This window comes from Pantherophis guttatus, chromosome 1 (assembly GCF_059756535.1).
Source record: "Pantherophis guttatus breed Tessera chromosome 1, ASM5975653v1, whole genome shotgun sequence".
Lineage (NCBI taxonomy): Eukaryota > Metazoa > Chordata > Lepidosauria > Squamata > Colubridae > Pantherophis > Pantherophis guttatus.
The window spans coordinates 291,273,858-291,297,649 of NC_142063.1; the positions used below are offsets into that span (position 1 = coordinate 291,273,858).

Consider the following 23,792-nt stretch of genomic DNA (forward strand, 5'->3'; position numbering starts at 1 on the left):
GACATCATAGCTAAAATTTATGTAAAATATTTAGCTAATAAATTAGAGGATTGGATCTTTGATAACGAAGTGCTTACAGAGAAACAGGAAGGGTTTAGAGCGAAATATTCTACAATTGATTATTATTTTATATTGGAGTATCTGATAAATAAGAATATAAAGCACACCCAGAGGTTGTATGTTGCCTTTTGGATTTTCATGCAGCTTTTAATTCTATTGATAGAATTAAACCATGGATTGAGCTAGATCAGCTGAATTTGGATAGAAAGCTAATATATACAAATACTCAAATTCAGTTTAGATTCACCCCAGTAGGGCACCTGAAAGATATCAAGGCTTTTAAAGTGGTGAAACAAGGATATGTACTTAACCGTTACTTTTTAATCTATACTTTGCAAAAGAAAGAAAGAAAAGCATTGTCTTCCATAAGTCTGTTTAAATCACAATCTGAGCATTTTATATTCTATTGCTATTTTGATTCATTGGCAATCTTCAGTCTCAAAAGACTATGGTATCATGCTCTGGAAAGAGGTCCTAAAACAGCATCTGGTGTGACTAAAAAGGCCAATTCGAGAATGGCAATCCCTTCCACACTGAGGGCAGATACATTCTGTCCCCTGCCCAGCTCCCAGAGTTCGCTGGTTCCAGGACTATCTCTTTGCTTCAGCCTGCCGAACAAGTGTCTCTTCCAATTGGAAAAGGCCATGCTGCGTCTTTAGCCTCCAAGCTGAACAATCAGAGGTCAAGGTTTCCCAGTCATTAATGTCCATTCCCAATGCCTTTAGATCCCTCTTGCAGATATCCTTATATCGCAGCTGTGGTCTATTTTAATATTTTGTCATAATTGTGTAGATAACAAGTTTGCCACCCTTATTTAATGGTTAATAGTATTAACATACATTAGCACACTTTCACTGCCTAAGTGAAGACCTAAGACTGGGAAACAATTCCTTTTCTACCCATCCTAGAAACAAGAACTGTTTTAGCTCATTATTTAATACTCTGATTATGTTCTACTTTGACCCACTCTCTTAAAACTAAGCCATTCTTAGTCTGGATTGATGAATTCCTTCTGTTTCAATTGGCTGAGAATTTTAATGCCTGGGTCCTGATTGGATGAAAATTTAATGGGGGAAGGAAGGGTGTTAATAGCTCCTCCCCAGAAAACATTGTGCTCCACACTGAAGGAAGAAGTCAGTCTGAGGAGGAGATTTTTGATTGGCTAAAAAAGGCGGTGACCCCCTCTTGTTTTCCCTTTCCCATGTAGGGTACTTAAGTCTGAGGTAAATGTAGCATGCAGGAAGTTTCCTGTTTTCTTAATAACTACATGCTGCTAAATATGAATCTTTGTTAGTCTTTGGCTCAAAGACCCTCTGGAGGAAAAAAATAAAATAAAACTAAAAACCACAGGCCTGATTTGAGTATTTCAAGCCCTTTACTGTGAGAAATATATTTATTATTTGAGGAAGGCTGCCATTTAATGTGTATTTTTAGGGAGGAAGGGGCCATTTCTAAATATTTCTGCTGCTTTCAACACTTTTATTTTCTACAGGGTGAATACCAAGTATGAATATATTTTCCTCTTTAAAAAATTAAGGAGAGCCTGTTTTTTTTAAAATCCCCTTAAGGTATTTGAGGTAAGGGGAATTCTAGGATGTCATTATTTATAAATAATACAAAATAAATAATAATAAATAATAAAAAGAGGTTAGGTCCCTCTGCATATGTGTTAGGCCATCTTTTGAAATAATCTGTATGCGTTTAGGAAATAACCTCAAGCAGCAAGCTGCATCCCCAGAGGCCCTCAAAAGCTTAAAAGATACAAGTTAATACATTTACAGTTTCATAAGTTTTTTTAAAATAACTAGTTTATTAGTCCAACACTTTGAAACCCACTTGAAAAGGCAAACAATGGCTTTTCAAATCACCAGCCATAAAAATAGTACAGGGTGAGATTCTTTTTTTATCAATCCTATGAGGATACATTACTTTGTAGTATATTTTCATGATATATATCCCAAGCAAATACACTTTCCTCGCACTTTTTTTTTTCTGCTGAAGGATTTAAATGGAGCTAAAAAGATGATTAGAAAAATAAATTGTCACTGAGAATGTCTTATTTCATTCACATGGGATTTAGTTGGAATAGAACAAAAGTGTTCTGTAATAAAGGCAAGGTCTTACTTTGGGGAGTGCATTTCTGACTTAGTAATGTCATTTTAATACTGTTGATAGCCTTTTTGCTATCTTTTTGCTTCTAAATTTTGTTTAATATTAACACAGAAATGAGAACCTTTGCCTTTTAGAAAGTTAATAAGCTACACTTCCCAGTTTTTAGTTCCAAATCAGGTTAGGGAAGTTACCTGTTCCCTTTTCTGAAATTAAGGTACAGAAAAGTTTACTGCAGTATGAAAGACCTCAAATTAGAAAAGGAAGAGAGAAAGAGAGGGTATAAAAGGAGAAATTTTTGCTTTTTACTGGATAAGAAACACTTACATATTTATCATGTTTTTAATCTGTAGGCTTTCAATTACCCAGTGGTGCAGTTTCATTGTCAGGATATGAGGTAAGCAGCACACCCTGGTGTTATTCATTTGATTCTAGATAAAATAGTCCTAAATACCTACTATTTTCATTTCACCTCAGAAATTAAGACATAAGGAAGTAATTCAAGAACAGAATTAAAAGTTTTACATGCTATGATTTAAAGGATTTTCTGGTAAAAAAGACAAGAGATTAGTTATGTGATTTCCTTAATGTGATTTCCCCATGTATTTTACTTTGGTCAATAGATATCTCAGAACAAAAATCTGTCAACTTTCTTTTCCTTCCAAAACCACTAAGAATCTATCCCAAGCATTAGTTTTGGGCCATGACAACATGTAGACTTAATCATCACCCTAGCCCTAACCCTAGGTTCATTTTTAGTTTAAAAAGGGATTTTCCCATGTAATTTATTGTGGTCCACAAACAACTCCGAACAAAAAGGTGTCAATTTTCCCTTCCTTCAAAAACCTCAAGGAATCTATCCTGAGCATTACTTTTTGGCCATGACACCATGTAGAACTAACACTAACCCTAGCCCTTACCCTAAATTCATTTTTAATTCAAATGGGATTTTCCCGTGTATTTTACTGTGGTCCACAAACAACTCCGAACGAAAAGCTGTCAACTTTCCTTCCAAAAGCTCTAGGAATATATCCCTAGCATTATTTTTTGGCCATGACACCTGATAGACCTAACCCTAGTCCTAACTGCAAATCCATTTTTTGTTCAAAGGAGATTTTCCCATGTATTTTATTGTGGTCCATGAAAAACTCTGAAAGAAAAACAAACTTTCCTTTACTTCCAAAACTTCTAGGAATTTAGAGTTGTTTGTGAACCATAGTAAAATACATGGGAAAATCCCATTTAAATTAAAAATGAATTTAGGGTTCGGGTTAGGGTTAGGTATACATGCTGTCATGACCAAAAACTAATGCTAGGAATAGATTCCTCAAGGTTTTTGAAGGGAAGGAAAAATGACAGCTTTTAGTTCGGAGTTGTTTGGTGGACCACAATAAAATACAGGGGAAACTCCCATTTGATTAAAAATCTCAGCAGCCAGAAAAACTAATACCATCCTGGGTTGTATAAACAGAGGCATAGATTCAAGATCTCGTGAAGTATTACTGCTGGTTTACAAAACTGTTGTAAGACCACACATGGAATACTGCAACCAATTTTGGTCACCATACTACAAAAAAGATGTTGAGACTTTGGAAATAATTCAGGAAAGAGCAACTAAGATGATCAAAGGCCTGGAGATTAAATGATATGAAGAACGGCTGCAGGTTTGGGGTCTGGCTAGTCTAAAGAAAAGAAGAATTAGGGGTTACATGATAGTAGTATTCCAGTATTTGAGGGGCTGCCACAAAAAAGTGGGCGTCAATTTATTTTCAAAAGCACCAGATGGCTTTGAAATATAATCATGTAGAATTACCACCACCAAGAACACTGTATATATAAAATTCATTTGTCTGAAGTGGTGTAGGGTTTCCTGCCTAAGCAGGGGGTTGGACTAGAAGACCTCCAAGGTCCCTTCCAACTCTGTTATTCTATTAACTTCAATTATATTGTACTTTATGTAGAAAAATATGGAAAAGATATAACAATTGCTCATAGCATATGAATAAAGATATAGCATGTATGCATAGTGTATTTTTCATGATATCCTTTCTATAACTTTAATTTCAGCTAAGAATTTATTTTTATTTCAACAGGTAACTTCATTTAGGAAAATGAAACATAACCAGAGCTGCTGTCGAACACCTCCCACTATTACCATCCATGTAAAACCAAATGAATCTAAATCATATCAGCAAAAAAAGACACTTGCCCTTAAGCGCCCAAAATTTAAAGACTGCCGGGAGACCTCTGGAAAAAACATTAATCATAATATTAAGCCAAAACAGTCAAAAGGTTCATGTTTAATTATTCAGCGTCAGGAAATGACAGCTTTCTTTAAACTATTTGGTAGGTTTTTTTGTACATTAATAGTATGTTATATCTATGCATACACTCACACATGCATATAGTACATAGTTCTATATATACAGTATATGTATATTGATTATGTGCTATCAAGCCATTTATACACTCTTATATGAAAATAGATACCTAATATTTCCTATTTCAATAAAATATGCAAACTGATTGTATGTGCATGAGAAGTAACTCAGAAAATCTCACAAACTTAAAACTCTTCAGCACTCTGATTTTATTCTCATGGAAACCAAAATATAAATAAAAATTTCCTGGGCTTATAGAATTAACTGATAGTAATGACTGTTTCTTCAGCCTTCATATGTGTAGAAGTTGGAAATTAGATAAGGCTCATAAATCTATGTACTGTAAAGAAGTTTGCTTTGTGCTCATACCATTTTTTCCTTGGTTTTGGTTTTCTTTAAAGACAACATCCCCCCCCTCCAATAGCTGGTGACTTTATAGTCAAATCAGAACTTATGAAAAATATAATTTTATTGGTAAAAGGCTGTTTTCAAAGAATGTATCCCGAGATTATAATTTGTTTGTCGTTGCTGCCTTATTTTACAGATGATGATTTGATACAAGATTTCTTGTGGATGGACTGTTGCTGTAAAATTGCAGACAAGGTAGACTTATTGCTTTTAAATCAGTATAACTTTAAAAATCAGAGGATTTACTGTATATTCTGTTGTCATCTACCAAACCCTATTGTTTCATGCTAATTTCAACTTAATAATTCAATTATTGTTTTAAATAACATAAAATTTAAAAATATTGTGATTAGATTTTATTTATTTATTTATTTGGTCAAATTTATATGCCGCTCTTTTTCTGAAGGACTCGGGGCGGCTCAAAAAGGATTAAAACCGTAGAACAGTAAAAATAAATTAATTTAGATTAATTAAAAATACAACAATTAAAACCCATATTAAAACCAAACTAAAAACACCCCGCAGGTCAGGCGATTTGTTTAAAAAGCCACGTCTTTAGATGTGATTGACTCACATAGATCAATATTTTAAAAATACAAATCAACATTTTATAAATCTAAATAAAAATAATGTATTTATACCTCTTATTGAGATATAAATGAGAACATGGCCCTAATTCTTAATACACGCATACTCGACAGCAAAGAATTTGAGAGCAGCGGCTGTAGGTATTGGTATCCAATACAACACCACAGGATTGTGCAGAAAGTGACACACTGCATGGCATACTAACAATTTATGTGACAGGCTATTATGTAATTAGCAGTACTTTACTCTGCAGCACAAGGCCAGTAGCTGCAATTTATTGGCCCATTTTTCTCTATATCAGTTTTACATCGGTTTCCTGTTTTCTAAATTTCCAGTATAACTGAAAAATTACCTGATCCTTAATCTGTTGGTTAGGAGCAATATCTCTGGCCCTGCTTTATGTCCTATTAATGAGGTTAAGACAGTGAGAACATGAGTCAAGTTTCTGTGACAGAGCATGACTGAAAAATCCAATTTGAGGTGTGATTCACCTGAATTTTAAAACCATTCTGTGCTTGGCAATTAATTAAAAATAATGTTTTTTTTTTGTTGATAATTTTTTTCTATTGATTTTATCAAATGACTTTTGTCATTTTTAGACCAAAGGGAAAAGAGGAACATTAATATTCTACTTTCTTTCAACAGTATCTTTTGGCAATGACTTTTGTTTATTTCAAGAGGGCTGGCTATAGTATAAACGAACACACCAAGCTTAATTTCTTTGTTGCTCTGTAAGTAACTCTAAACTTTATAGTTGTGATGAAAGTGCAAGAGAGAGAATTTATTATTTGAGAGAAGAGTAGATATAGCAAAGCCTTGCTGGCTCCAGTAAATAGAAATTTATATTTATACATTTACAAATATTTATAATTATATTTATAATATTTATATCTTGAAGCACCTTGGACTAATAGGCTGATAGAAATTTAATTTGCAAAATGGTGTATGAACCCAGCTTGCTTGTCAAAACTAAGTAGAAGTGTGACTGATTTCTGCAGATTTCTAATATTTTAAAATGAAAGTTAAGAATGGAAATTTATATTTTATGTTCATAGAAAAAACCCAAAAAATATATAGTCGTGCTGTGTAATCTTGTCATGTAAAAAAAAAAAAAAAGACCAGGGACAATAGAGCCCTATTAATTCTCTACCCAGAGTGATTATCTAACTTTCAATTTCTTTTTCAATATATATTTTTGGAGTTCTATAGTCCAATGAGGTGCTTAAACTTCCTGATTTGAATAGGCTTCACATTTCATCTTAAGGTGAAAACTTCATTTAATATTCTAAATCTTTAGATGACTTCTTCAGTGGGAAAAATTAATAAATGTTTACAATTCAAAAACAAACTTAATGAAAATTGTTCCTATCCCAAAACTAGAGACTAGTAAAATTTTAGGAAAATAAGTACATTAGGCAATTATATATTTAAAACCCACTATTTGTGTTTTAAATACAGTATATAATTGCCTAATGTACTTATTTTCTATTTGGTCTGCTATTTGGACCAAGTAGTAATTTTGCTCAATTTGCTTCAATCTAAGTGAAAAGCTATGAAGTCAGATTTTGGCAGTAATTATAAGCTGAATTATCCAGATAACTTTAGTACACTTTATTAGACATTCAGAAAATTGTGTGTGGTATGTGTGTGTACACACAATCATAAAACAAAATAGTCAAGAAAAAGGGATAAAATGTAAAATACAGAAGAATCAACAAATAATATGTCTTGGACCTTATGATTTCTAGTATATCATTAATTATAAATAACTAAATATATTTGTGGATTTATTCACTTATATATTTCTATATATTTACCCACATGGGCTGCAACAAATGAAAGATACCAATTCATATCTGACCAGATGGTATCTGACGCTACAACCATATCAAATGTAATATTGTACATCAAGGGGTAGCCAAACTTCATTACTGACTTCTTATCACTGAATGGTAAAGATGTTGAGATTACACTAACCTCATGAAAAGAAAAGAAAAATCAAAAATCTGGATGGGGAGGAACAGGCTCAAGCTCAACCCTTCCAAGACTGAGTGGCTGTGGCTCCCGGCATCCCGATATAGTCAGTTGACTCCATCACTGACTATTGGGGGCGAGTCATTGGCCCCCACAGAGAGGGCTCGCAATCTGGGAGTCCTCCTGGATATGCAGCTGTCCTTGGAGGAACATCTGACGGCTGTAACCAGGGGGACCTTTTGTCAGGTTCGCCTGATTCGCCAGTTGCGGCCCTTTCTTGATCGGGATTCCCTGTGCACAGTCACTCATGCCCTCGTCACCTCTCGCCTTGACTACTGCAACGCTCTCTACATGGGGCTCCCCTTGAGGAGCACCCGGAGGCTCCAGCTGGTCCAGAACGCAGCAGCGCGGGTAGTGACGGGAGCAGCATGGCGCTCCCATGTAACACCGCTCCTGCGCGAGCTGCACTGGCTCCCAGTTGTCTTCCGGGTGCGCTTCAAGGTGTTGGTTATCACCTTTAAAGCGCTCCATGGCATAGGGCCTAGCTATCTGCGAGACCGCCTGCTGCTACCGACGACCTCCCAGCGACCCGTGCGCTCCCACAGAGAGGGCCTCCTCGGGGTGCCATCAGCCAAACAATGCAGGCTGGTGACCCCCAGGGGGAGGGCCTTCTCTGTGGGGGCACCTACCCTCTGGAATCAGCTCCCCCCAGAGATAAGGAGAATCCAAGACCTCAGTGCCTTCCGTCGCGCCCTTAAAACCCATTTATTTAAACAAGCCGGGCTGGCTTAAGATGAAATTTTTAACTGTTTTTAAATGTTTTAAACGTTTTTAATTGGTAAATGAGTTTTAATTGGGCCAAATTTATATATCTTTTAATTGTTTTTAATATTTGTTCTGCATGTTTTTTTAATCTGGCTGTACACCGCCCTGAGTCCTTAGGGAGAAGGGCGGTATAGAAATCCAATATAAATAAATAAATAAATAAATAAAGACTCTATTTTTTTTCCTTTCAAAAGAGATGGGGTATGTGAACAAGTAAGCTATTTGAAAGAATTGCAGGCATCTATACTGCTTTCTTTCCTTCCCATCTGAGTTTTCCCTTAGCACCAACACAGCAAGAATTGCCAATAAAGCTGCAACCTTGGCAGAGGTATGGGAGTTTTGAAGCTCTGCAACCAATACTAAACAGAGTACAGCAGCCAAATGAAAAAAAGTGTTTCTCCTTTAGAAGCAGAGGATGATCCAAAAGGAGGAAAAGAAGTATAGAACCCCAGCAAGACAAAGCACCATGTAAAAAAGGTTCAAGAGCTCTACATGCTGGCTATTAAAAGACAAAGAAGAAATTTAACACTGGTATATGTTTGGTTTTTACAAAATACAACAGCTTCCCAACCCTTATGGGGAGATACAAAGAACCTGTTTGTCCAGGATCCTGAGTCTGGGTTAAGTCAATTTGGTACAGTTAAAAAAAAAGAATCTCTGAAAATATTGCTTTAAAAGACTAAAAATCACTATTAAGCTGTAGGCTAAGAATGTACCGGTATATCAATAACCATCAAGTAGAATTATAAACCATGAACAATTCAATTAACAGTGTTAAGAATCTGCCTTGATTTAGATACATCTGTAAAATTGAAATATATGCTATAAAAATATATATATATATATAAAGTCCCACTTTGGATGTACTACAAATCCATGAATTAAGTCCTGATCTAGAAATGGTTTCCAATTTGAGTTGAATTCTATATCAGGTTGACTTTTAAGACATTAAATTATTCTAAATGTCAAAACCTACTCCCATATCTTAGTTATTTAATTATTCTTGCATTGAGGGTATCTGGTAAATAAATGTTTCTTAGTTGAGAAATGTTGTCAAGAAAGTATTGGTTTAGGTGAGGATCCAGTTTATTTGAACTGAACTGAATTTAAATTAACCACTGTTATTATGATTATTCTCTAATCACATAGTAAATATCATAAAAAGGGTTGAAAAAATCTCTATAAATAAATACATTCCCCCCAACTTTCACAGAATATAGGTGCATGGGCCCTTTCCTGACAGCCACAAATGATAGAAATTCCAGGAACAGGTTTTAATGTTATTCTATGTCTTTCCCAAACCCCTGTAATTGAAGAACCCATAAAGTCATTCCTTGACTGGATGGTGTAGCTGTCAAATAAGTACCCACTCCTCCTGTTTACATTTGCCAGTTTCCATTTATATTTATATTTATTTTATATTTTATAGAATTTCTATACCGCCCTTCTCCCGAAGGACTCAGGGCGGTGTACAGCCAGAAATAAAACCATAACAGTATAAGAATTAAAAGCAATTAAAACAATTAAATAAATTGGCCAAAAACTCTAATAAAACAACCCATTAAAATAGTTAGGCAAGTTATAGAAACTTCGGCAGAAGATTTACAATGCATTGGTTAAAAAAGTGGAACTCTTTCTGAGGAACTAGAAAAATTCACTATTACCCCAATTGCTTTGGATTTAAGATGAATATTTCTAAGACAAATCCAGAAAAGTACTATGTAGCCATATCATAGGGCTCTGCAAATCTGTCAAAAGAGATGCTTTGCAATACTCAGGGGTATTTGAATCAGTAAAACAGAAACATCTTTTTCCAGGTTTCCTTGGCTGTTTCATGAATTCCAGTTTCTAACTCTGCCTGTATTGTTGAAACATTTATTTATTTATTTATGCACATTCATATCATATTTTGATAAAAAGAGATAAAATATGAAATAAAAAATCTAAAATATTATATATGTATGTCTAGATTACAGATATAATTTTTACTTCATTTGTCACAGCCAGGAAATCAACAGTCTCCATTATAGCCTGTATTTTGGCATTGTCAGTATATGTTGGCTAGATTGGTTTTTGGCCCCACAGGCACAATTTAATGATGGTATTTTTCCCCAGGTATGGAGGGCGTCAGTCATCTACCATGGCCACTGTGCAAATTCAGTTCAGTGTTGTCCATATTGCATGGGGTTTAGCACATCCAGGTGTTTTTTTCAAAATGCAAGGCAAACTTCAACATTATGGGGAGCAATTTTATTTTACATATTGAATATATCAAAATCATCTTCTACAAGTACTTTAGCAATAGAAATAGCTGGATAGCTGGATCTCAACCTGTTTGGCTCCAGGCAGGCTACATCTCTCAGTATTGGTAGTTGAGAGTTATAAGTAATTCAGATATTTGTGATTTGTGAGGACTGGGCATGGAAGCAACACAGCCAGAACAAAGGCTTAACTCCCTTTACTGAGCCTTGTTACGAGGGGCGGGGCACCCTCCTCCCGAGTCGTTGGGTCGCCCTGTGCTGATCCTTCCTCCTTTCCATTCTCCATGCTCGGGGATCAGTGGGGAAGGTAATTGGTCGTTGTTGGAGCTCCATCGCTCCTCTGCTCCACTGCCTGCCCTCTCCTCCCCCTTCACTTGGTCCTCCTGCACCCTCTCTCCTTCGCTGGCAATACTTCCCAAGTCCAAGGGACCCAGGACTGCCTCGTCCTGCTCCTCCGGTCATTCGTCTGGAGCCAGAGAGGCTGCACCATCTTCCTCCATTGGCTCTAGCTTCGTCTCTATAGTGGCACCTGTCCTATGGAACAGTCTCTTGCCTGAAATCTGAAGAGCTTCCACTCTCTTGGTTTTCCATAAGGTCATAAAGACCTGACTCTTTCCACCAGGTGCTGGGCCAGGATGTGAACTCAACTGGTGTGGGTAGCTGGTTGTTATGATACCTTTATTAGAGTAGAATGGTTTTTAATTTTGTATTTGTATTTCTACATATTTATATTGTTCTGATTGTTTCTAGTCTCCTAGGGTTATATTTGAAGATGGCAGCAATAGAAATCTTTTCAATGCATATATAAGAGAAATATCAATTAGAAATATCAAAGCCAGATATTTTAACTTGATTTGCATTCAGCATTGTTTCTATATTCTGAAACTGCAAAACTTTCATTTCTTTAAAAAGCTGAGATTTTCAGGATGCCTGAATTTCTATTTCTGTATTTTGGCTTTTGATTTTCTTTGCGCATATAGTTCTGAGTTTGGTACTCTGAATATTAAGTTAAGATAAGCAAATGTCAGAAATGATAATCTATTTTTCTAATATGAAATATAAGCTTAGGGATGTTTGTCCAAACTAAATTGTTTTGAGCAATCTGCAATGACATGGGAATGGGGGTAAGGAAAAAAGATGGGAGACAGTGGTAAACATTTGATTAAAGTTATGTTTAATTGTCATATACATGTTATTGTAGATACCTTGCAAATACAGTTGAAGAAGACGATGAAGAGTCAAAATATGAGATTTTCCCATGGGCTTTAGGAAAAACTTGGAGAAAACTCTTCCCAGATTTCTTGGCTCTGAGGGATGAACTGTGGAGTAAGATGGGTTATAGAGCTATAGTAAGCAGACGTTGCTGTGAAGAGGTAAGAAAAATATGTTTCATATTATTAAGAAAGAGGATAGGTAAATTATAATAAACTTCTGTTTTCTAAAACAGCACCTTTCCTTGTTTTCAAAACTCTAGAATTTTTTTTTAAAATGCTGTCAAAATTATCTTTACTCACTTTAATTGCTAGTTGATACCATGTTTTCAATGCACTCTAATGAATAATTGACCTTTATTAGAGTGGGTATATGTTTTAAAAAAACATGATACTAGCACGTATTGGAAAATATGAAATAACCTACGGATACAGTTTACATTATATAATTAGATACTAGCTGTTTTTGTTACACCAGTTCACCAAACCTACTTCTTTGTGGTAAGCATCCTCACTGTCATATTGAATAAGGCCCGCTACACTTGTATCATCCTCATACTTCACAATATATTTGGTGGCAAACCTAGCACAACAGTCATGGGTCAACAGGATGAACAACAGCGGACTTAGGACACAGCTCTGAGGAGAACCTGTGCTCAAGAAAATGGTGTTAGAAATATTAGTCCCAACTTGCACATACTGGGGCCTATCAATACGAAAATCAGGAATCCAGTTGCACAAATCCTAAAAGGCCCAATTTGTCTAATAGATGGTGAGGAATGATTGAATTAAATGCTGAACTGAAGTTGACAAACAGCATTCGCAAATGAGTGTTTCTTTCCTCAAAGTGCGCCAAGCTTAGATGGAGAACAGAAGAAATAGCAGAGTGATTTGGACGGTAAGCAAACTGAAGCGAGTCAAATGTTGCAGGGAGGCTGGATAAAATAATGTCCTTTATCAGCCTCTCAAAACATTTCATAATGATGGATGTAAGTGCAACTGGACAGTAATAATTGCATTAAGTTTTCCACTGCTTCTGCCAAATGACTCCATTTTTTACTGTTCCTATTACTTCCTAATAAAGATTCATTATTTTGACCATATTACTAATGAAGAAGTGCTCCAAAAATGTTTCAGCATGAAAAACACTCCAACTTGCAGGTCTTGTTTTCCATGCAGAGATTATGACCTGGTGAAGAACATTCATGGAAAACTTAAAAGATTCTAAACATCACATGGGAAGAGACTGAAGTACTTGCCCAAGCCCGAAATTGCTGGAGATCCCTTGCTTCCCTATATGCTACACAGCACAGGAAGATCTAATGCTTAAAAAAAAAAAAAAATACCCTTGGGAAATGTGCTATTTTGCCAACAGGTAATCCTCAAGTTACAAATGTAATAGAGCCTGCCAATTACATTCATAACCGGAGGATTCGTTAATTGGATCACATTAAATGAATGTGATCCCATCCTGCTTTCCACAACACATTCATTAATCGAATGCACAGGTCGTTAAGTGCACATGAGGTATCCCAGAATTGGGGCATAGTGCTGGAACAGGCCACTTACTTTCAACCACCCAAGGTCTCCCCCGCCCACTGAGATATCTCATGCTCTGCTTACAATCCCCTGGGGTACCCATAGTTGCTTCCTCTCCCCATCCTGTCCCGCCAGGTCTCCACAGGCGCACTGGGCCAGTTTCCCAGCCCACCAGATTCCATTTGCTCCACCTCACCCCATTACCGATCGCTCACTTATCTTTTGAAGATCTCCAGAGTTCCAGAACAGGCTGCCCCATGTGGCACAAAAGTGACCACTTTTTATTCAGATGCTGGTGAAGATGTCATAGATAGAGGGGTATGGAATGAAGCTGTCAGGACTGCCCTCACTGCTGCATGCAACCTCTTTTCTGCACTTTAGACTCTTTAGTTCAGATTTTTCTGAACATAGATGTAGCATTCATTTGAAAGTGGTATCTGCCCTTTCACTTTCTCTTGCTCTATACTTATTAGACCAATTTTGCTAATGAATAGCAATTTTTTGATGTTTTATAATTATGTTCTTGTTAATTAAGAAAATGAATCATGTCCACTAGCCTTTATAATTTCTGTGCACTGCTATATGATAGTTCTGATGCAGTCCTTTCTTAGATAAGTGTCTTTGATACAGGTAATGGCAATTGCTTCAACACATTATGTATGGCAGCGGGAACGGTCTCTTTACCATAGTGGAGCTATAAGAAACAGTTGCAGAAACAAAGTACAGTTGCCTCGAGGACCCAATGCCACACCTGTAGACTGTTCACTTTGTGGGAAAAAAACACGATATATAAGGCTGGGATTATCATCTTCCTCCTCCACTGACACTCTGGAAATGATGGAGCAACATGTCATTCCTGGTTTGCTTGATCCAACAGATAAAATGCTCCTTGATCCATCTTATCAGTGTCACTCCCAAGGTAAGTTAAGTGAACATAGAAATAAAATATTGCTGTAATACTTAAACTTCTAGTCTAACTATAGTCAAGAAGTCAAAAGGGCTGTATGTTTAAAGATCTCATATACCGTATTTTTCGGAGTATAAGACGCACCCTTTTCCCCCCTAAAAGGGGGCGAAAATTTAGGTGTGTCTTATACACCAAATGTAGCCCCGCGCATCCACTGGCCCCCACCCTTTGGCCTCTGCCTCCCAGCAACTTACTTCCTTGCAGCAAGCAGCAAGAAGAAACAGCCCATTTCAGCTTCAGCACAGCCTAATTAGCATAAATTGATTGTCAGGTGGATGCCTCCTGACTCTCAGCTGTTTTGTGCGGGCCTCTGCTGCTTGCTGCAAGGAGGTAAATTGCTGGGAGCAGATTTTTTTTTTCTTGTGCTAATCAAGCTATGCTGAAAACGAAAATGAAAGTAAAGCAGGCTATTTGCTGTTTGCTGCAACGAGGCAAAATTGCTGGGAGGCAGAGGCAGATTTCTTTTTCTTGTTTTCTTCACCAAAAAAGGTAGGTATGTCTTATAGTCCGGAGTGTCTTATACTCTGAAAAATACAGTATGTCTCTCTTGCTGGCAATGTTTTGTGTCTACATGAAAACTATAGAGTAGGTTTAAACTTAAGGAAAGAACATCTAATGCACCAAGAAATTAGAATTAATGAGCTGAAGGCAAGAACAATAGAAAGTAGCCTAATCAACTATATTTGTTGTTGTTAGTTGCAAAGTCTTATCCGACCCATCGTGACCCCATGGACAGTGTTCCTCCAGGCCTTCCTGTTCTCTACCATCCTCTGGAGTCCATTTAAACTCAAAGCAACTATATAGTTCACTGGAAAGCCTTGTAAAAACTTTATTTTTCTAGCTGGTTTTTCATTCTATTATTCCTATTTATGTATTCTGTTCTAAATTACAGGTAGTTCTCAATTTATGAGCCCACAATTGAGCCCAAAATTTATGTCGTTAAGTGAGAAATTTGTTAAGTGAGTTTTGCCCCTTTTTACGACTTTTCTTGCCACATTTCTTAAGTGAATCACTGCAGCTATTAAATTAGTAACACGGTTGTTAAGTGAATCTGGTTTCCTTATTGAGTTTGCTAGTCAGAAGGTCACAAAAGGCGATCACATGACTCCGGGACACTACAACTGTCAAAAATGTGAGTCAGTTGTCAAGCATCCGAATGTAAATCACATGACCATGGAGATGTTGCAACAGTCGTGTGAAAAACGGCCATAAATCACTTTTTTCAGTGATATAACTTTGAATGGTCACTAAATGAACTGTTGTAAATCGAGGACTACCTGAATACAAAAGCATGCTTGCTTATCCATAATGACACTCTAAGCTCCCAAATACTTCCATTTTTTTGACAGATGACCGGCCTAGGAATGGGAAAAAAAGTAGTCGAGATAAATCCATGGACTGGTTTACTGGAAATGAAGAATAACAAAACTTAACAAGTTTCAAAATGAATAGCAAATTAAACACAAAATACATATCAAAATATTTGTTATCTAAATTTCTTTTATTTCTTTTATTTGTTAAACACATTAGTATATTGAAACATACTGTATCTTAGTCAATGTAAACACATCAGTTGTTTCCCAAATCATACTCATATCAAAGAAAATTTCTTCTAATGTGTTATTTCTGATGAAGTACAGTCTTCAAATTGGCACATACCATCTGGAGCAGTGTTTGAATATAATGAATTAAATTTCCTCAGCTTGACAAGGAATACTATATGAAAGGGGAAAAAAACTAATGTTTTAACAGTCATTAGCATTTTGTTTTATTATTCATTTCTAAAAATACTTTCACAGTGCTTATGAAAAACATAGTAATAATGAAATGTATAGCTTATAACATTTTTGCTAAGTTATTCTTACCTGTGTGACCAACTAGAAATGGGAAAGGTTTAGCAACATAAGGTATTCTTATATTGGAAGAAGCAAAAGCTGTTGAGATAAAATAAAATATGTAAATGACCAAAATTCTTTAATTCAAATTTGTTCTTGTAACAAATCTGCTATCAAACTTCTCATCCCTGTATCAATTCTCATCCCCTACTCTCCCTTGTAGCCTTGGGAACTTTAGCAGCTTTCCCCATTTCTTTCTTTCCCATAAGAGGAGGACATGAATTTTATTTCATATTGTCATCCCTGAAGGAAAACAATATCAGACATTGGTATTTAGACAAATCAACTATCAATATACACAGAGAAATAAGCCATATTTACACACTATTCAAAAGAGACAACCAAAAGCTAAGATGGAAACAAAAGGGGCAGAACCAGGAGTAAAATGCTCCCGGTTTGGACCGGATCACCCGATCTGGTAGCGATGGCGGCGGGTGATTCAGAGAACCAGTAGCAAAAATCCCTGCCCCCCCCCATGCCCAGCTGAGCCATGTGATTATCAGAGGCTTTTTTTTTACTTTTAAAAGCATTTTTTCTACAACCCTTTTGGCCGAAAAAATGCTTTTAAAAGTAAAAAAAAAAGCCTCTGCTGATCACGTGGCTCAGCTGGGATTGTCAGAGGCTTTTAAAAGCATTTTTTTCTGCAACTTCTTAAGGTTGTAGAAAAAAATGCTTTTAAAAGTAAAAAAAAAAAGTTGGCCACACCCACCCAGTCACATTACCCCTAAACCACACCCACAAAATAAGCCACGCCCCCAGAACCAGTAGTAAAAAATTTTAGAACCCACCCATTTCCTACCTTCATTTCCTCTCTTTTCAGCAGAAACATCATTTCCATCATTCATGTTTAGTTCAGATGCTATGTTTTTAAGAACATTTCTCTTTTCCCATGTAGCTGGGCATATTAGCCAATCTCTATGTGTAACTTCCAAAACCTTTTCACAAAAAAGGGCTAATTTTCTGATCCGGATAGCTTCCATCAATTCAATAACCTGAGTGATACTTGTAGAAAAATAAACAATTATATATATTGCAAATGAATTTCTAAAAATGTATTTTATTATTTATTTTGTAGCCCAATTTTAATGCATATTTATTCAATCTGGTATCACTGTTATTAGTGACATTCATTTTTCAGTAATGTTTATACAACTGTAGACATATAACATGTTAAGACATAATGTGAATTATTTGCTTTTGCTTAGACTAACATGTAAGTTCAGTCATTATGGTTTGCTAAACAATGGTTAAATCACATTTTAGCATGATGTTTCAACCGTGTCACTTTGATTAAAGGCAGAATTACAGAATTGGAAGGAACCATAAGCATCATCCATTCCAAACTGAAATGTACAAAAAACTAATTAAACCAGACTTGAGAGGTGTCTAACCACAGAATCCACAACTTATATCAGTAGATTGTTCCATTATTATATCTTATCATACTGATTTTTTTTTCTATAGGTAGTCCTTGAGTTATGGCAGTAATTGGAACTGGAATTTCTATTACTAAGTGATATGGCCATAAATAATCCCGGCAGTCCCCATTGCGGCTGCTAACCAAACCTATTGGTTATTAGGTGAAGACCAACCCAATTCAAGCAATTCTCAGTTTGGTCTTCCCATCCCTAATCCTTGGTGAGTTAAGGGTCTACCTTCTTTGTCTCCTTTCCAAGTCCTCTCGTTTGCCTAGCTCTCCCTTCAACCTTTTGGCTGTCCTACGCAGTGGAGAGGTGGTGGTGCTGGGGCTTCAGCAGGCTCCTACCACCCCAGGTCCTCTCTTTCACTCCCAATGTTACCAAGGAGCACTGCCTCAAGCTCTGTGTCATAGCTAGCCACCCTAGTGCCACAGTGCAAAGCCCCAGCTGCCCCTACACCCTATGTTCCATAGGCCTTGCTACTTCCTGCTGACCTTTGCTATCTTATACTCTAGCTTGACACGCCGGGTCTGGCTCTATGCGAGACAGTTGCTAGCCATGTCCAGGCCTTCTTCCTGAGGCTGCAGGTGTCATTCTCCAAATAGCATGAGGAGAACTGATGGGCAGAGCTCTCAAAAGAGACCTAAGGACGGGTTTGCTATTAGCGCTTTTCAGCCAAGTTGATCTGAAACAGTATCTGAAAATTTCTGAAAATCTGACTATTTCACTCCAAGATATTTGTAGTATATGTCTGCTCTATTGGAATCTCATTAATTGTCATACATACATCCTATAGTATTGTAAGAATATTTTTATATTTACATAAAAGGAAGCAAAAACAACCCCCCCCTCTCATTCTCAACTGGGAAACAGATAAAAGTTCATATTGTCTGCATTTTACAAAGCTGCAATTGCACAATCTGCTAACATTGGAGGTTAATAACATGAGACATGACCGCTTGAATATTGAGTTAATATACAGACTGAAAAAGAGGGAGGTTAAAAAAAAGGTCTTAAAAGAGTGAAAAAAAGATCCACCAAGATGGCAACGGGATTGAAGGTTAAATCCTATGAAGATTTGTTAAAAGAACTGGGTATAATTAGCCTAACGAAAAAGTTTCATGCAATTTCTGTTCCTATTTGATTTCATATACACATGTGCCACAGCCGCTTCGCTGTATTCTTTCCTGCAAAGTTGAAATGGCCCTGCATGTACATATACATGAAGCAACAAGATGCGGCTTTAAGGCAGGAATATTAGTCTGGGAAAATATTTGTCTGCTTGAAAAGTTTGAAAGGGGTGCTTCATTCATGCATGTAATAAAGTTTCAAATGTTTTGCACAATTGTACTCTCTAAGCATTGAAATCAAAACCTGGAGATTTAAGGAATGAATACTTACTTTGCAAAGTATACAACACAGACCCCCCCTTGTTTAAGACTTGGGAAAATTGCAGGCAAAGCATTCTGTGGGGAAAGCATGTCCAGAACTACCTAACAAAGGGGAAAGAAAAATATTAATATTGAAGTAAAACACAACAGGGTTTGATTTTAATGAGTACTTGTATTAGAAGTACTTATTGTACTATAAGACTTGTGACTGTGTATCTGTTTTTAGCATAAAGTATATCAATGTTTTTAGCAGCACACACTCACAAACCATAAGATCAGACTGGCAAGATTATGAGTTAATGATGATAAAACTAAAAGTGTTTGCTTATAGTGCTAATGGTATTATCTGTTGTAAGTCCCCAAGCCACTTTGAACAGGAAATTCTGACTTCAAGAAAACAAATACAGTACTTACAGCATCAAGTGTTACAGATTTCAAATCCTCAGCTACAGTCAAAATATCTTGATTAATGAAATCCACATTATTTGGCCACTCTTTACCATGTCCTATTTTCCATGCATTACGCCACTGCCAAAAATTCTTCTCTGCCAATTTGTGATGTTGTTTTATGATTTCATAACTTATAACATGACCTTGTGACCCAACTGAAAACAATATAAACAAGTTGATTTATTTTTATATAAACAATTTCATAAATGATACAGAAAATACTTTAAAGCCTCCTGCAGGGAAAACCCAAGATTTACCACCACTCTTTTCCTGTTTGACTTATATTCCCTCCCATACCCGCCTTTCCTAATTTTAGCTGCCCTACCATTCACCTTTGACTAGCTACTACTCAACAACTCTTAGTTGTTCATTTAAGGAGTCCTTATGGTGATATATAGTAAAATAACCCATCAGCATAAAAGCTGCAAGATGACAAGTTTTTCCAGGGATGTCAGCAATAGGTGACTACCCTTGAAATTGTCATTCAGTCTTCTTCAGCCTTAAGGAGCTGCTGTATTTCACCAAACTGTAGCACTGGTAAAAAAGATGACAAATAAACAATAGGAAACACCTTAGAAAAATCCTATAAATAGAATGCAATAATTGCATGACAGTATTATCTGAAAAGCATCTTCTCATATTTCATCTCAAATGTGGCTTTACCACCAAAAGGTGCATAATTTTTTACTTATTTCAGGAAGCATGATAGTGGCATGTTCAGACAACATACTAAATATGAACGATGGATTAAGTATCAAAATATCTAAGGCATAACCCAACAACCTGTACTGCATTATAAGAATTATTTGATAGCTATGAGGAATGGAATCTATGCTTGAAATCCTGGTCTTAACCCCGGCTTCCTCCTACTAAAATGATAAAGTGGCAAGAATGAAATACATTTTTTTTCTGCCTGAAGCCTGGCAAAAGAGGAGCAATTGTATAAAGATGTCAAAAAGTCTGATTTAGTATAAAGAAACAATAAAAGATGGAAACTCTGTCAGCTGACACCAATAATGAAAACCCTGTCCAAAATCTGTCATTTTACCTGCTTTTGATAGAAATAAACTCATACTGCCAGAACCAGAACCAGCTTCCAATACTGTGTCCCCTTGAGTGATATCCATTAACAGCAGCATTGTATTGGCATCCTATAGGTTAATAGAACAAAGATGACAGATATTTCAAAGCTACTATTCAAATAGTATTGAGTGGGATGTTTCTTTAGTCTATCCAGTTTCAATGCAGATCAAATATTCAGCATAACTGAACAGCAGCTGTAGTAGATGTTTGCACGCAATTCTTGTAGAGAACAGGATTGAGTATAATTTTATATGTATAACAACAGAAGTAATTCCAACCAGAATTTGGAGGTCCCACTACAATTTCTTTTTATAGCAATAAAAAGAATTTATATACTGCTTCACAGTGCTTTACAGCCCTCTCTAAACTGTTTTCAGAGTCAGCATATTGCCCCCAACAATCTGGGTTCTCATTTTATCAAACTCGGATAGATGGAAGGCTGAGTCAACCTTGTAGTCTATAATTAGCCCAGGTACTTTCCAAATAAATAGATCAACTCTGAATTCTCAGCAATTGCTATGCTGGCTGGACAGTTCTGGGAGGAAGGAAAGTCCAAATGTCCAAAGAGTATCCAAGTTGGGGAAGCATGCCTTAATGATAAGATGAAGCAGTAAAGGTGCTTCGTTTTCTCTCTGTTTTGGGCTTACTATTGCAGTGTTTCTCAACCTCAGCAACCTTAATGTGTCTGGATTTAACTCCCATAATTCCCCAGCCCAGAAAGAATCATTGGGCTACAAAGGGAATCATACAAGAGGGGGGCTAAAAATTATGGGGAAAGTCTGATGTGGTAGCCAAGGAAAGAAATATGAAATATATACAGGAGGCATAAAAGATTAGGTGGGGACTCATGTTGGGTCCTAAAAAACCAAATGCCTATTTTACTAATTTTGTTTTCAAAATGAGCCCACAAGATCTCAGTGGAGCCCGTTGAAACAAAGGGAACGGTAACATACTTGCCAGTCCCCAGAATTGGAATTGGGGAGTGCCGAACAATTAATATATACCTTCGGAGAGATGATGGAAGGTTTTCGATCCATTAGCAGCACATATTCTTCTAAGGATGGCCTCCGAATCAACAAGATTTTACCCTGGGACGTTTGGAACAGCTGTCCGGGGAGTCTGCCTACGATCTCAGAGAATCTAATGAAACCCGAATTAGTATTACACGTTCCGGTATCCGTGAGCAGGCATTGGATCTTCCATTTCAAGCCGTGTTTTCGATGACCCTCTATTAGAATCAGTTCCCCAACTCGGAAGGGGCAGTTCCTTGAAGACGCATTTTTAATTTTCTCAGCCAGAGAGCCTCGATCCAGCTGGGGATCTGCTCCAGGAAAGGCTCCCTCCTCTGCGACGCCCGTTTCGCATTCCTGAGACTTGGATTCCTTCACCTCGGCGCTTCTCAGAGCTCTGATCTCCGCAGAGAGAAGCACGGGCGGCTCAGCCTTTCTAAGCATCCGGCTCAGCCTTTCTAAGGGCGACAGCGACCCTCTCCAAGCTCTGCTCGTCTCCCTCAACCTAAAGGCGTCCGGCTGAGATTTAGGGCTAACCCGTTCTGGGACCGCATCCCCTTCGTCTCCGCCCCCCGCCGAGGTAGAAGATACCCGGCGACTAACGCCTTGGGAATCGACTGCGGGCTTTCCTTGCAGCTGGTGCCGGTGCGCTTTGGAATGAGCGATGACCACCGCTGGGACTCCAGCGCGGAGGTGCAGCCCTTTTCTCCCAGCGTCGCGTAAGGATCGATCCTCTCTCATCTTGGTCCGGAGCGATGCCCAAGTCCACCCTTGCGATGCCCCCAGACCCAGCCTTTGCCAGCAGCAGGCCATCGTGGCTTCGGTCCTTCGAGGAGAGCAGATGCCGCCAACTCACCAATCTTTTACGCTCGGCTTAATGGAACCCGCCGTTCTACAACTCTGCCAAAGGTTACCATGCTGGTTGCAAGGCAAACAGGACGCAGACGGGAGTTTTTCCTTCCCGGGCGAGCTGCGGAGCCAATCGCAATCCAGTCAAAGGGGCCTTTCCGAAGAACTACCGTAGGTTTCCACTTCAGCGTCCGGTTATGAATGGACTCCTCAATGGGGGCGGGCCCGGGGGGGGTGTGTGCTAAAGGCAGCGAGGGTATAGAAATACTAAGCGAAAGGAGGCGGATGAAAGGATGTCGTTCGCTACGAGGTTTGGAACAAATGAGGCTCTTCTCTAAGATACAGATTCTCTCAGGACCCCTTGAATTCTGCCCCTCTATCCTTTTCCAAGAGAAGTAGAGATTTAACTGGCTTTGCTATCTGTATTCCTGTGACGGGAAAATCTGCCTGCTGAATTTCACACAATAATAATCTAAGAACCGTGTTCCACTATTTCTCAAGAACGAATATAAATTGCAGTACGCGGATCCTCAGAATGTAAGAAACACAACTCAACGTTTTATTTCGTTTGAACTTAACCTATGCATAACCTGCCGGAGTGGCGGTATCTGGCTTCTGCTTTTAGACCTAACCAACAACTAAACGTTAAGCATGTTATCTTTTTTACCTTAAATTCTACGTATGTATAGTGGTCTTGCCCGCATATGGAGACTTGTTAACTGCAATTGAGATCCGGATGTTAGGGTATAAAACCATTGGATCTTAGCCCTGTGGGGAGACAAGATGATGCATATGCCCTGCGCCGGCTGAGTCTCACGTGGCTCTCTGCAGAAGTGTTGGGATGTGTTTTGATTCTTCCACTGTAATAGATTATCTTGGGTTTGCCTCTCGTCCCATTTTCTTTAGAGCTTTTCCCTTGATTGATTTATTGTTTATTTAGGAGCTAATTATAGTCGCCCTTCTCTGCTTCTTGTGTGTAGTGCAACTATTGATTGCATAAAGGGAATTTGATACTTTCTGTGCTGAGACACCACTGGCCTCGCGATAAAGCTAATCTATTTGCTCACCTTTAGATCTTTCTTTCATTTTATCATGCAACCACTTGTACCACCTTTCCCACACCATATAGTAAACTGACTTTTCATCATTTAATTCATAAGTTAATTTAGTCATCTCTGTGCACTCGAGTATTTTCTTAATTGTAAGCTCTTCTGGTGTGTTAAATATTGGTTAAAAGTGAGTTAAAATGTCATCAAGTATTATTTATGTAAATAGTTAAAACACTGCACATCCGATACAAATTGAAAATGTTTATTATATTTATGTGTTCTACGTTATTGTTTGAATGTTTGTTTGTTTTTTCTTTTTATTTC

At 37.5% G+C, this 23,792-nt stretch overlaps 2 protein-coding genes across 3 annotated transcripts; one reads left to right on the forward strand and one right to left on the reverse strand.

The window, feature by feature from the left end:
* Positions 1-1,194: 1,194 nt before the first annotated feature.
* On the forward strand, positions 1,195-17,256 carry SPDYA (speedy/RINGO cell cycle regulator family member A). Of its 2 annotated transcripts, none has more exons than XM_034427987.3 (8): positions 1,195-1,283; positions 2,523-2,566; positions 4,263-4,515; positions 5,095-5,153; positions 6,192-6,277; positions 11,808-11,979; positions 13,987-14,275; positions 15,673-17,256. In XM_034427987.3, exons 3-8 carry the CDS (start codon positions 4,281-4,283, stop codon positions 15,744-15,746), a joined length of 915 nt encoding a protein of 304 aa, XP_034283878.2. In that variant the 5' UTR covers positions 1,195-1,283; positions 2,523-2,566; positions 4,263-4,280; the 3' UTR covers positions 15,747-17,256. The 2 variants fall into 2 exon arrangements, with proteins under 2 accessions (XP_034283878.2, XP_034283879.2); XM_034427988.3 differs by lacking the exon at positions 1,195-1,283 and adding an exon at positions 1,285-1,637.
* TRMT61B (tRNA methyltransferase 61B) lies at positions 15,806-23,246 on the reverse strand. The gene is made up of 7 exons (XM_034427986.3): positions 21,565-23,246; positions 20,526-20,628; positions 19,442-19,632; positions 19,038-19,129; positions 17,018-17,220; positions 16,189-16,257; positions 15,806-16,039 (listed from the first exon to the last, which is right to left on the reverse strand). The coding sequence occupies exons 1-7, from the start codon at positions 22,381-22,383 to the stop codon at positions 15,936-15,938; spliced, it is 1,581 nt and encodes a 526-aa protein (XP_034283877.2). The 5' UTR covers positions 22,384-23,246; the 3' UTR covers positions 15,806-15,935.
* Between the last annotated feature and the right edge of the window lie 546 nt (positions 23,247-23,792).

What these genes read in the sequence shown, in the direction of transcription:
- SPDYA (XM_034427987.3), top strand. Translation starts at nt 4,281, where the DNA reads ATGAAACATAACCAGAGCTGCTGTCGAACACCTCCCACTATTACCATC. An exon ending in GCTGTAAAATTGCAGACAAG is followed by an intron (nt 5,154 to 6,191) that starts GTAGACTTATTG and finishes TTCTTTCAACAG; the next exon opens with TATCTTTTGGCAATGACTTT. An exon ending in GCAGACGTTGCTGTGAAGAG is followed by an intron (nt 11,980 to 13,986) that starts GTAAGAAAAATA and finishes TCTTTGATACAG; the next exon opens with GTAATGGCAATTGCTTCAAC.
- TRMT61B (XM_034427986.3), bottom strand. Translation starts at nt 22,383, where the DNA reads ATGGCCTGCTGCTGGCAAAGGCTGGGTCTGGGGGCATCGCAAGGGTGG. An exon ending in TTTATTTCTATCAAAAGCAG is followed by an intron (nt 19,633 to 20,525) that starts GTAAAATGACAG and finishes TATTGTTTTCAG; the next exon opens with TTGGGTCACAAGGTCATGTT. An exon ending in ATTTCTAGTTGGTCACACAG is followed by an intron (nt 16,040 to 16,188) that starts GTAAGAATAACT and finishes CCTTTCATATAG; the next exon opens with TATTCCTTGTCAAGCTGAGG.